The sequence below is a fragment of the Strongylocentrotus purpuratus genome, unplaced genomic scaffold, assembly GCF_000002235.5.
Source record: "Strongylocentrotus purpuratus isolate Spur 01 unplaced genomic scaffold, Spur_5.0 spur5_contig_836, whole genome shotgun sequence".
NCBI classification, from domain to species: domain Eukaryota; kingdom Metazoa; phylum Echinodermata; class Echinoidea; order Camarodonta; family Strongylocentrotidae; genus Strongylocentrotus; species Strongylocentrotus purpuratus.
In genome coordinates, this window is record NW_022145542.1 from 189,139 (window position 1) to 201,420 (window position 12,282).

The 12,282-nt window shown below is 40.9% G+C and overlaps 1 protein-coding gene across 1 annotated transcript in view; it reads right to left on the reverse strand.

The window, feature by feature from the left end:
- Window positions 1–3,530: 3,530 nt before the first annotated feature.
- The window catches only part of LOC115923955 (translation initiation factor IF-2-like), a 59,739-nt gene continuing 50,987 nt past the window's right edge, over window positions 3,531–12,282 (reverse strand). The window contains exons 3-4 of the mRNA XM_030985316.1: window positions 5,408–5,640; window positions 3,531–3,609 (exon numbers count right to left, since the gene is read on the reverse strand). Coding sequence (XP_030841176.1) covers window positions 3,531–3,609; window positions 5,408–5,640 — 312 coding nt within the window. The remainder of the gene's footprint in view (window positions 3,610–5,407; window positions 5,641–12,282) is intronic.

Consider the following 12,282-nt stretch of genomic DNA (forward strand, 5'->3'; position numbering starts at 1 on the left):
GTTAAAGGGTGTATGCTTATCTTTACCATGAACAAAGCGAAACTGCTCTTCTGTTCATAAGCAAACATAACAAATTGTGTGAATGTAAACGTTATTAAGATTTCTAGAATAATATGAGAAAGTCCGCGAGATTTTGTCGGTCTCGAGGGCTGATCCTTACCTTTAGATAGTCCTTTCCCGAAAACTGTCCGCTGTGTTTCATGGCAGCAATCGTGTCCTGAGTAGTACTTTGTGATCCTGTATCTTTCCTTGATGCTCTCGGGTTTCTCCTAGCTGCTCCACTAGGTTCTGGACTGGAAGATCCGCTGGATGATGCATTGGATGCCATGGTGTGCTTGATTTCCTCAAACGCAAACGGTCTTCTGAAGCTGAAATCAGTGTCTGTAGAATGAGTGGAGGAGGTGGGTGACATCTCAGGGCTTGTACCTACGCCAATGCTAGTTGTATGGACAGACTTAGAAGGGGAAGAAGAGTTGGATTCTGGGCTTTCGTTACCAGGCCCCACAGCTGCGTCGGAGAATGATTTTGAACGAGGCTTGGTTTGCTCGCGGAGTGGAGGTGGTGTCGTTTGCGTTCGACGTTCAACCATAGTTTGCGTCTGAGCTGACTTAGATTTCAAATTATCACATGCTATAACTGTGTTCTCTGATGTGCTTGTGCTATCCTCAGGACTAATTGTGCTACCTGTTTCAACGAATAAAGGAATTTTAAAGGATTTACTACGGGATGAAGAGGGGTCTTCAGTTAGTGTTTCAGGCCACGTAATGCTAGCAAATTCCTCGAAACTAGATCCCATTTGAGTCAGAACCGAGCGACATTTTCTTCGATCATCGTTCGGAGCATGAGTTTCCACCTCTGATTCTACTTGTGTGGAGTGTTCCATTGGAAACATGGTTTCTGGAAATGTGCGCTTTGCAGCCCATGATTTGGGAGTTAGGGGAGGCGAGAAAGGGTTGGGAGAAATGGGACTAGTGCGAGGGGAGGATACATTAAATATTTTACTAGGACTTGTAATTCTGGGTCGTTCATAAGCTTTGGAATCCATTGTTGGTGTTCTTGGTGAATCTAAAACGCCAGAGTTGTCGCGCTTGGCGTTTGGCGTAAGGTCAATGTCTAGCTGAGGACGGTATGGAGACTGTGCTACCATGTCTTTTTCTACAGTGGCTGCTACTGGTGCGATGTGTTCACGTGTTAAAACGGAAGACAAAGATTCAAAAGTCTGATCAGTTGACAAATCTGATAAATCTGATGCGGATGCTGATGCAGATGCATCCCATGATGGTTGATCCTTACGCGATCTTTGTTCAGAGCTTCGACCTGTACTAAACCTATCTTCACACGGTGACATATACTCAGGGCTCTCCTGGGTTTCTTCTGAGGTCTGTTCCTGGATAGTAGATAGCATGTTCATACGGTCTTGTTCGGGTATGGTTTCTTCTTCTGATTCTTCAGCTTCCTCCTCCTCGTCTTCATCCTCTTCATCCAAATAATATTCATCTATTTCCTCTTGCTCTTCCATTACGGTTGCTAAACCCTCTTCTTTTATTCGGTAAGGCGAAAGATGTTCCACTACTTCATGTTCCATACTGATGTCCTCCATGATGACGTCTTCCATGTAGTCAGTGTAGTCATCGCCGCTGTCAAAACTGGAGTACGACCGATCTTCTGTCATGTAATCTTGGTCCTCATAGTAGTCACGATTGATGTCATCCTCCGAGTCATCTGCAAGAGAAGTGCATTCAGAAGACAACAGATCAGTAGCCAGTTCAGTCGGTGGACTTCCTCCTTCTACATCGAATATTGGTGACAGTGGCGTATCTCCGGCAGGCTTTTGACGCTTTCGTCGTATGCCATTACTCGAGTGTTTTTGTCCGACTGCAGCCATTCTCCCTCCCAATCCAACTTTTGTGAGATCTTCAACTGAGATGTATTTTGACTCAGCTCCATCTGTATTTGGAGGCCATATTGAATCATCATCACCACCTCCTATTGCCCCTAGATCTGTAAGTCCTGGTAGATCTGACAAGTCTTCCGAATTCTGCTTTGGTCTATCCCCAAGGAGTGTTTTCCTACCTCTTCTACTTTGATCATCCCTAATTTCACTATCACTGAGACTTTCGTACTCCGATGGCACAGTTTCCTGTCTTTTAATGAGCTTATAGTGACTGTCGTCAAGGGAACCCTGTCTAGGGGGTAACTCCTCAGACTTTCCTCGCTTTAATCTCAACATTTTAGAAACTGCTTCTCCCATTGATTTTTCCTCTGCAAGTCGTGTTTCTTCCTCAGCCATGGTGTCTGCGTCTATATGATGTGGGTTATACATGGAGACGTCAGGTTTTACCGTCACATTAGAAACAGTGCTTGGTAAATGAGTCTGCATAGAAGATTGACATTCATCCTTATCCGCGTTAGAGGCTAGACTCTCTTTTGATGACGATAGAACAAACGTTGATATAGGACTACCTCTGTCAGCGGTCAAAGTGAAAATAGGCCTGGGATTCTTGCCAGACAGGTCTTCTCCAACGTGAGTTCGTTCACTATCTCTCGATCCAATCTGCGTTTTGTCTAATTTGTCAATTGCACCTTCCTTTTCTTTGGTTTTCTCCTTTGTTTCACATGAGGTATTACTACCAGCCATGGCTAATAGTTGACGCATCATTTCACTATCATCTATACTACCCTCTCTCTCATCATGAGATGAAATATAAGGCTTTTCCTTGGGTTTATCACTAGAAGGGGCAACGCTTTGCGTGACTGGAGGAGATTGTTTTTCACTATCACGTCCCCTCACTTTGACTTCTTCTTTACTCATGGCAACATCAATTCGACTAGGCCTGGGTTTTGAATCAGGTGAATTTTGTCGAAGTCTTGGTTTTGAATCAGGTGAATTTTGTCTAAGTCTAGTCCTACTCGGGTTCTCACTCACTGTTGCGACGGGTACAAATCCTACATTTTCATCACGCGTGAGAATATCAGTTCTTCTAGAAACAACATTCGAAGCTGTCTGTGAATGTATTGATTCGTGCACTAGATCGTGTTCAGGTTGTTTCACAGACCCGAATTTCCTTGGAACGTCTCTAAATACTGGAGAAATGTCCAAACTACGAGGTTGTTGTGGGGAATTCTGCTTTGACCCTTCCACTACTGGAGACCTGTCCCTTATGCGTGGGTTTTGAGCATTGTTCCTTTCATGCCCTGATGCCCCTTGATGGCTAGTTCTGTCTGGAGACTGAGTTTTTTCCTTCCTTGACGAATCCAAGGTACGAGATTTATGAGAAATCACCGGGTCTTTATCATGTTCAAGCAATCCCGGTGAATTGTTTCTATCTGGTTTCCTCAAAGAAGGCGAATCTCGCAAAACATCTGTCTTATTTCCATCGTATTGTCGAGAAACTTTCGATGACGGTGAGTCTCTTGGTCTAGGTTTGGTTGGGTTATCTGGAAGGCGAGGGTTGTGAGGCTCTCCGTTCTTCCCGTGTACCTGGAACCCGTCCGTTGGTTGACTGACTACCATAGAATGAGCACTACGACTAGGGGAGGAATGTGACGATTCGGCTGATGAAGGTGAGGACCGGGTTCCGTTTCTTTGGCTTTGTGATGATTGGGAATCTGCAAGTATGCGAAATAGGAATTAAATTAAAACTGAAATAAATAATAAGGTGAATTAAGAACCTTTAACCATAAACTGTTATATTCTATAGGCTGCGTAATGGAAATTTTTGAATTAACAATGCACTAATTATGTATGGTTTATGCTTGATAAGAATAAACTATCTTTTCTAAATCCACATTTCTAGCAAATACATGGACATGAACTTTTCAAGGAAAATGAATGGATTTCGGTTGGAAATCACTTGGAAATCACTACAAATAAATCTGTTTTTGATTCTCTAATTACAAATCGAAACTTCTAACAATGTTGAATCGTAACGGGTTTCTACCAGATGACAAATATTTCTGCTTCTCACCTTTTTGTATCGATGATCGATCCGATTCAAATGAAGAAGACGATGATCGTATACCATTACCTTTATTCGACTTGGTAGCTGAGATGGGATACAAAGTAAGATAGTCGAATTGAATATCATTTCTCAACTTTAAGAAAAAATGAACTAACGACCTATAATTTTTATGTTGTTTCATACTGCAGGATATGCCTTTCATAGAAAAACGAGGATTATTTTTACCAAGTTAGATGAAGAGAAATGGACTATAACTGTTGTATTATGTTTCTTTTTTTTAAAAGTATTATTTGATGAGTAATATTTAGTAGAATTGTATTTTGAAGTAAATTGTCTTAAAATATTCTCCACATAGAAAGTGTTATGTTTTACAAAACGTGACAATTATACAGAACTCCTTTCATCAGAGTGTATTCCTTGTTCATGGATTACTGAATTGTTGTTTTAGAAATTTCCATTTTTATGAGTGCCGGTTGTTTGTTTTATTTGAAACATAGAAATTATGTTTACTTTTCAAAAATAAGAATGTATAGAATTCAGAAATATTATTTCAAACCTCAACGAAAGACATTATAATTATTAAAAAAACATACATACGAAGCGCTTTAATTGTACGTGCTAAATGGCAACTTCCTAACGAATAAAATCCTACCATCGTTATGTCGAAGAGTAATGTGATAACACAGGGTAGATCTATCAGATTCTAGAGGTGAAGAAGTGCGATATGTAATCTTACAAAGGCAGTGGTTCTGTTTTTTGCTTTCTGGTTTTCATTATTTTCATTTTGCTGTTTCTTGACAGCTTATATCTTAAAGTTAAACACCATATCCGAACTGAAAAAATAAATGGATGAATTTTATACCAACGGAAAGCTTATGAGCCATAGATTACAATATCATCTATTATATAAGCCATTCTAGTGTTTGTCAGAGTATCAGCTCTCTGAAAACTCTAAATCTAAAGCTTTGAAAATCGGAAGTTGTCGACCTAAAACTTGAAAGCTATCGACTTGATGACATTATCTTATGTTTAGTACGCATATTCACAATGACGTTGCACTGATTAAGCACGGCTCATCGCCTCAGCTACATAGGTGAACCGATGAGGTCCACAAGTTATGTCGTCACTGTAACTTCGGCAAAGTTGACCCCTGTTGAACCGTAATTTGGAGGGATGCAGAAATGAGGTTTTAATTTGCTTTTGTACAATAATGAAAGGGTAAATGCTTTTCATTCCTTTGCATTTGTATTCTACATTCATTCAGTTTTCCATTTATATCAGGTTGTATTTTGATCGGATAGGGTCTTTAAGATTAATTAGGGATATTGAGGGAGGCAAATGGCTCCATGCCCCTCTTTAAACGGTTCACGTAGTACATGTTCATTACATATACGGATCGAAACCTGTACAACTTTATCAGTACATTCTTACAGTAGAGATGTTACGATAGATCCCTATATGGATATTTCTTACGTGAGCTAGAATCTGGTGACTGTTGTTGACTTCGGTCCAAGCTACTATTGGAAGACGAGACCTCAGTAAGAGGTTGGTTCTGTAATGAAGTTATTGGAGCTGATAACTGCTCACTAAGACCGCGATGCAATGGCGGACGAACCCTTTCACCGTCACTCGATGAGAAAGAGGCACCACGTTCCAGTTTCTTTCGTCTCTCACGACTCTGAAATACAAATTAACATAATAGTATTCACTTGAAAGAGAAGTAAATAGCAACTGGTCGCTGATAAGTTGTATTTATTACTGTAAAACTATTTCAATTCTTTTCTTCTTAATTTAAAAAAAAAGAAGATACCCGTAACTGTAGGATAAATGAGCTTGTTATAGGGTCTTTGTGAAATGATTCATAGAGATCATTATAGTGTGTTGGTCTAGGATATGTCATTATTATGTTGACACACCAATACAATATATACACATTTCATACATGTATATCTCAGTTTCAGTTGACTCCATGCTTGAAAAAATATAACTACAATATTCTGTTTTAGTAAAATATCCAATTATCTATGGTTTACACTGAACACTGCCTTGCTCGAGGATGCTAAACGTTCCCAGGGAACTCTGTACGACAGTACAAAGTAAATATTCCAATTGTTTTAGAGTCATTGATGAAGAAACATTTATTTCACAAGATACCATTATTTCTTCAAATATATAGTCTCTTAATCTACTCGTGATCTCTGAAAGAGACGATAAAGCCAAGAAAAAGTTTATATCGAATTCGTCATGAGCACATGGACGTCAAGTTGACAAAAACCAAACACACGAACTTATACACATGTTGAGCAATACTTGTCATGTATTTTACATATTACATGTTATTTAGTGTGGTATATTGAAATTGCTACAGAGAAGTAAATGTTTAAGCGTTGAAAAATCATTTCAAAGACCACTAGACAATTCTCTGAGCTCTCCAGAAAGCAATACAAGATGAAGAGGAAGAGGGAGGCGTAGGAGGGAATTACACTGTTCGTTGGGCCATTCCGATCTATGAGAGAGAGACAAGACGCCACGTTCAGTTTCCTTCACACATAATAGCCGTAATACACCATAAAGACAAAATTGAACAAAAAAGAGAAGAAGGTAAAGAAGAAGAAGAATCAAAAGGAAAAGAAGAAGAAGAAGAAATACGTGTCACATCTCCATACCTCATAACTTAAAGAACTGTTAAGTGGGAATGGACCTTTGTTGCTCACATAGACTTTTTCACCTCACTTGCCGTCCCTTTTCATGTACAAATACATGTATTTCTATTTTGCCGCGGCGGTCTCTTGTACCGGTTTACCACGTCGTGTATGAACGAGGGTTTAAAATCTAATCTTTGATGAGCATACAACGGACGTACATAAGTACATGTCTTCAAACGGCATCGATCACTATCGCTTTGTGTGTTGTGGTAACATTTAGCACCCTGACTAAAAACTGGGGCAATTGGATCACATGGAGAGCCTCGATCTACCGCGAAGGACTTAAAACAAGCATTTTAAGCAGATGAAGGAATTACAGAGGTAACACATTTTTCTTGTAGAAATGTATCATTGCGCCATTTGCAAAGAAAGTGGCAAGACGAAAAGCTCACTAGAAAAAAAAACACGCCAGCATATCGCTCTTCTGAAGAAGAAAAAAGAAAACTCAACATACATTGATCTATTATTCTGCTGTCAAGACGGAGATTTACGATTACTTGACATACTCATTAGCAAAAATGATAGCCATGTTCTAACACTTTCGTCAGAAAACATACCCTAACAATTAAACATTGTCATTTTGGACAGAAGGAGACTGCATTGATCTTCTTAAGTGAAAACATTTATTAAGAATAAATAAAGATTGGAATTATGCATTTACTGCAATACATGTAGTAATAGATTGAACAAATATCCCAAATTACCGACAATCATTGAACTTTTTTTTAGAGTGAGATGAATTTCGTGAATTTGTTGTTAAGAAGTGAGGGGGAACCTTCAACATTAAATACTCCACACTAAACTAAGGTATATTTTACTGCAAATGAGAAATAGCTAGGACACATAACATAAATTAACACAAGATATTTCGATTTTCTTTGCCGTTCCTGCTACACAACTATGCTGTTGTACTGTATATGTCGGCGAACGAGCAGATTGATGAACCAGGTTACAGGCCAGGGCAAGCATACATCTCAATCAAGTGATTTGCATTGGATGCTACATATACCCTTTACACTGTTTACTTGATGCAATCCCATTCTAAAGTTCAACAGGATTTGAAAGAGAAATGTCAGTAGGTGATTCGTTTTATGAATTGTCACTGGGTGTAGAGAGTCAAACAGTATGGTATGGATCGCTGGATAATACATCGATCTCTACACTCGTATCCTTCTTGAGAAAACACTCTAACATTCGAGTGGGCTAGAACTTAATGTTTCGAATAAATTTCAAGGGATGTTTCATATTCAAAAGGAAAGATAATTGGAGCGACAGAATTTCACTTAAAGATTATCATCTATCTTAGTATTTTAAACGAGAACAGAAATTGACTGTATACAATGACTTGAAATAGCGATATCAAGCTTGGCTGCATCATTATTTTTTGCAATCAGTGCCCCATTTCACAAACTTGTCATCAATGACAATTCAATGATAATTTTTGTAATAAGCTTGTAAAATCCTTGCTTCTGATTGGTTATCAGCAGATTTGTCACTGAATTTTGTCCTTTTGCATTGAAAAAGGCTTTGTGAAACGGGTCCCAGGATTGTAGCATTTTCTTCCCATACCCAAACCCTTCCCTGTATGAGCAGAAATTAAAGTCCATAGACCTTATATGCACAAAGCCCTAATCTTGAAGATAAAATACTGAAAGAAGAAGAGATAGAGAAAAAAGTCACAGCTGGTGTACGCGGTATTGCTACAGTATTACAAAACGCGGTCAATTTTAAAGAAATACATTCTCTTCAATTACAACGTTAACGAGGCAGAGAGATTTTATTCAATGTATTCGTAACGATGAAGTATGTTTTTCAACAAGTTTCATAAAGTTTGAATGACATTTGATGAAAAGGTCTATTTGGTTTATTATGGGCCTCCATGAAATAATGGAAGGTTCGAATTAACTACTTGACGCTGATAGATCGTGCAATCTTTCGGCATATAAATATTAAATTGTGATATTTGTTTTCTTTGTTTTGGTTGGGATGACGTTGCAGCTTAGCAACAAGTTATACATGTACCTTCCCTTGCCCCGCTAGGCACAGTCAAGTATTGAATAAGGCAGGCGCGGATCCAGGATTTCTTAGGGGGGGGGGCCCAAATTTGAAATTATGCGAGCCAAATATTGGTACGTAATAGTGACCAACAGTGACGTAATGCGGGGGGGGGTCGGTGCAGGGAGGGGCGATTTCCCCCCCCCTCCCTCCTCCGCGAAACGCGGAAGCTTTGACGTTTTATCAAATTATTAGAGAAAGAAGACGATTCGTTGTACCATTCTCGAAAATAATTCTCGTCTGAATTTAATTTTTCCCCTCCCGCGCGGAGCGCGGAAAAAATTTACGATTTATTAAACTATTAGAGAAAGAAGACGATTCGTTGTCGAGTTCTCGACTCTTAATCCTCGTCTGAATTCAGTTTTCCCCCTTCCTCGTGAAGCGTGGAAGCTTTTACGATTCATTTAATCATTAGAGAAAGAAGACGATTCGTTGTACCGTTCTCGACTTTTAATCCTTGTCTAAATTCAGTCTCCCCCCTCCCCCTCTTGCGCGAAGCTTTTACGTTTCATTAAGCCATTAAAGATTCGTATTACCGTTCTCGCCTCTTAATCCTCGTCTAAATTTAGGTTCCCCCCCCCCCCTTCCCGCGCAAAGCGCGGAAGCTTTTAAATTTCCTTAAATCATTAGAGAAAGAAGACGATTCGTTGTACCGTTCTCGAAAATAATTCTCATCGGAATTTAGTCTCCCCCCTCCCCCTCTTGCGCGAAGCGCGGAAGCTTTTACGTTTCATTAAGCCATTAAAGATTCGTATTACCGTTCTCGCCTCTTAATCCTCGTCTGAATTTGGGTTTCCCCTCCCCCCCCCCCTCCCGCGCGAAGCGCGGAAGCTTTTAAATTTCCTTAAATCATTAGAGAAAGAAGACGATTCGTTGTACCGTTTTCGAAAATAATCCTCATCTGAATTTAGATTCTCCCTCCCCCCTCCTCCCGCGCGAAGCGCGGAAGCTTTTAAGTTTCATTAAATCATTAGAGAAAGAAGACGATTCGTTGTACCGTTCTCGAAAATAATCCTCATCGGAATTTAGTTCCCCCTCCAGTTCCCTGTACAGTTCTCGACTCTTAATCCTCGTCTGAATTCAGTTTTCCCCCTTCTGCGCGAAGCGTGGAAGCTTTTACGATTCATTAAATCATTAGAGAAAGAAGACGATTCGTTGTACCGTTCTCGACTCTTAATCCTTGTCTTAATTCAGTCTTCCCCTCCCCCTCTTGCGCGAAGCGCGGAAGCTTTGACGCTTCATTAAACTATTAAAGAAAGAAGACGATTCATTGTTCAGTTCTCGACTCTTAATCCTCGTCTAGATTCAGGTTCCCCCCTCTCGCGCGAAGCGCGGAAGCTTTTAATTTTCATTAAATCATTAGAGAAAGAAGACGATTCGTTGTACCGTTCTCGAAAATAATCCTCATCGGAATTTAGTTCCCCCTCCATCCCGCGCGAAGCGCGGAAGCTTTTACGTTTCATTAAGCCATTTAAGATTCGTATTACCGTTCTCGCCTCTGAATCCTCGTCTGAATTCAGGTTCCCCCCTCCCGCGCGAAGCGCGGAAGCTTTGGCGTTTCATAAGATTATGAGAGAAAGAAGATGATTCGTTGTACCGTTCTCGATTTTTAATCCTTGTCTGAATTCAGTCCCCCCCCCCCTCCCCTCCTGCGCGACGCTGTGACGTTTCATTAAATTATTAGAGAAAGAAGCCGATGCGTTGTACCGTTCTCTATACTGTTAATCCTTGTCTGAATTTCAAAGATGTTCTTTGTCTGCTCCTTTTTCTTCCTACGTCCTCTTCCGATTTGGGGGGACCGCCCCCCCCTCCCCCCCTCCCCCCCCCCCCCCCCCTGGCTACGCGTCTGCGGTCAGATAAACACATTTTGATACCTTGTCTAACCCCGCAAGCGGTCAGATAAGCATTCAGGGGCCCGTCTTAGGGCCCCTGGTGGGGTCGAGGCGGCGGAGCCGGCACTGGAAGCTCAGGGGTTTTAGGCGTTTAATTAAGGTCAGATGAGCATTTTTTTGTATACCTTATTATTTTGTGACACTGGCAGGTCACTATTTGGCGTGGGGTCCAGGGGGCGGAGCCGCCAAAAATCAGGGGTTTGAGGCATTAAATTACCGTCAGATGATCATCTAAGGGCCCGCCGTAGGGCCCTAGGTGGAATCCAGGGGGCAGAGCCCCCGCAGGCTTAGGGGTTTTAGGCATTAATCACGGTCAGATGGGCATATTTTGATGCCTCATTATTTTTTAACACTGGCAGTTAACTATTCTTTCATTCTTGTTCTCATTCTATATTATTTCTCTTTAATATACTTTTTCAAAAAAGTGGGGGTGGGGGGGGGGGGGGGGAGCTCGGTGCTCCCGATCCCCGCCGTACCTCGGGCACTGACATGTAGGAATCTCAAGAATCATATTTCTTGCCTGGCTGTAAATTTAGGAATTTGTCATTTTCCAACAAACACATACAAACGTATAATTTACTAAAAAGTGAGGAAAAATCTCGGAAATTATGTCATATCAGCATTATTTGTAATCCACGGTTGTGGAATTAGAAATAAACCACGTTTGAATTTGATTTCCCCAAACCCCCCCCCCCCCCCCATCGGTACGCCAGTATCTCCTCTTTTCCTTTTTTCTTTCCCTTTCCTTCCTTCTCTCTTATTTTTTTGATTGGGGGGAGGGGGGGGGGGGGGGGGTCAACAGCCTGGGAGGCAAGGCCCTTTCGCCCCCCCCCCCCCGATCTCCTTTTCCCCCCTTTTCTTTTCTTCTTCCTCTTCTTTCTTTCCCTTTCTCTCCTCTTTCCCTTTCCCTTCTTTTCCTTTCTTCTCTCTTTTTTTTTTTTTTTTTTTTTTTTTGCGGGGGGGGGGGGGGGGGCCAAGGCCCGCTCGGCCCCCCCCCCTGGATCCGCGCCTGGAATAAGGCAACATGTTACAAGCAATCGCCAAATACATTTATCTCAAGTGACGCTAACACGATATTGTATCGGAAGAACGTAAAAGTGAGAAAATACATCTGCAGAATATACTCTTTTAGATGCTTTACATTTCTTCTATAGGCTGTGATTTCATATTAATCCCCAACGCAGTAACGCTATAACATATCGCATAGTTTCGGACAAACGGTATATGTAGACCAGTAGTGGTAAAATTGCGGTTCAAGGGTTTTGGGTGCAACATACCCATTCAATATTATTTAAATATTGCCTTCAGAGGTCTAGATGGCAATACTTCAACCTTAATTCGCAAAAAAGCAGAAACATATGCCAAAATGTTCAATGTTGAAGTGCATTCGTGATGTCTATCCAGGGGGGTGTTTCATAAAGATGTTCGTAAGTTACGCACGACTTTACGCACGACTGGAACATGTTCTTCGGTGCTAATCAGATTCTCAATCATTTACATGTAGCACAAGAACTTATCACCAGTCGTGCGTAAAGTCGTGCGTAACTTACGAACAGCTTTATGAAACACCCCCAGGCCGGATCGATATGATAATTTACCAAATATATCAATTAGTAGGCGGTTTCCCGGAAAAATTTGTATCATCACGTATTAGTCAAAACATATTAT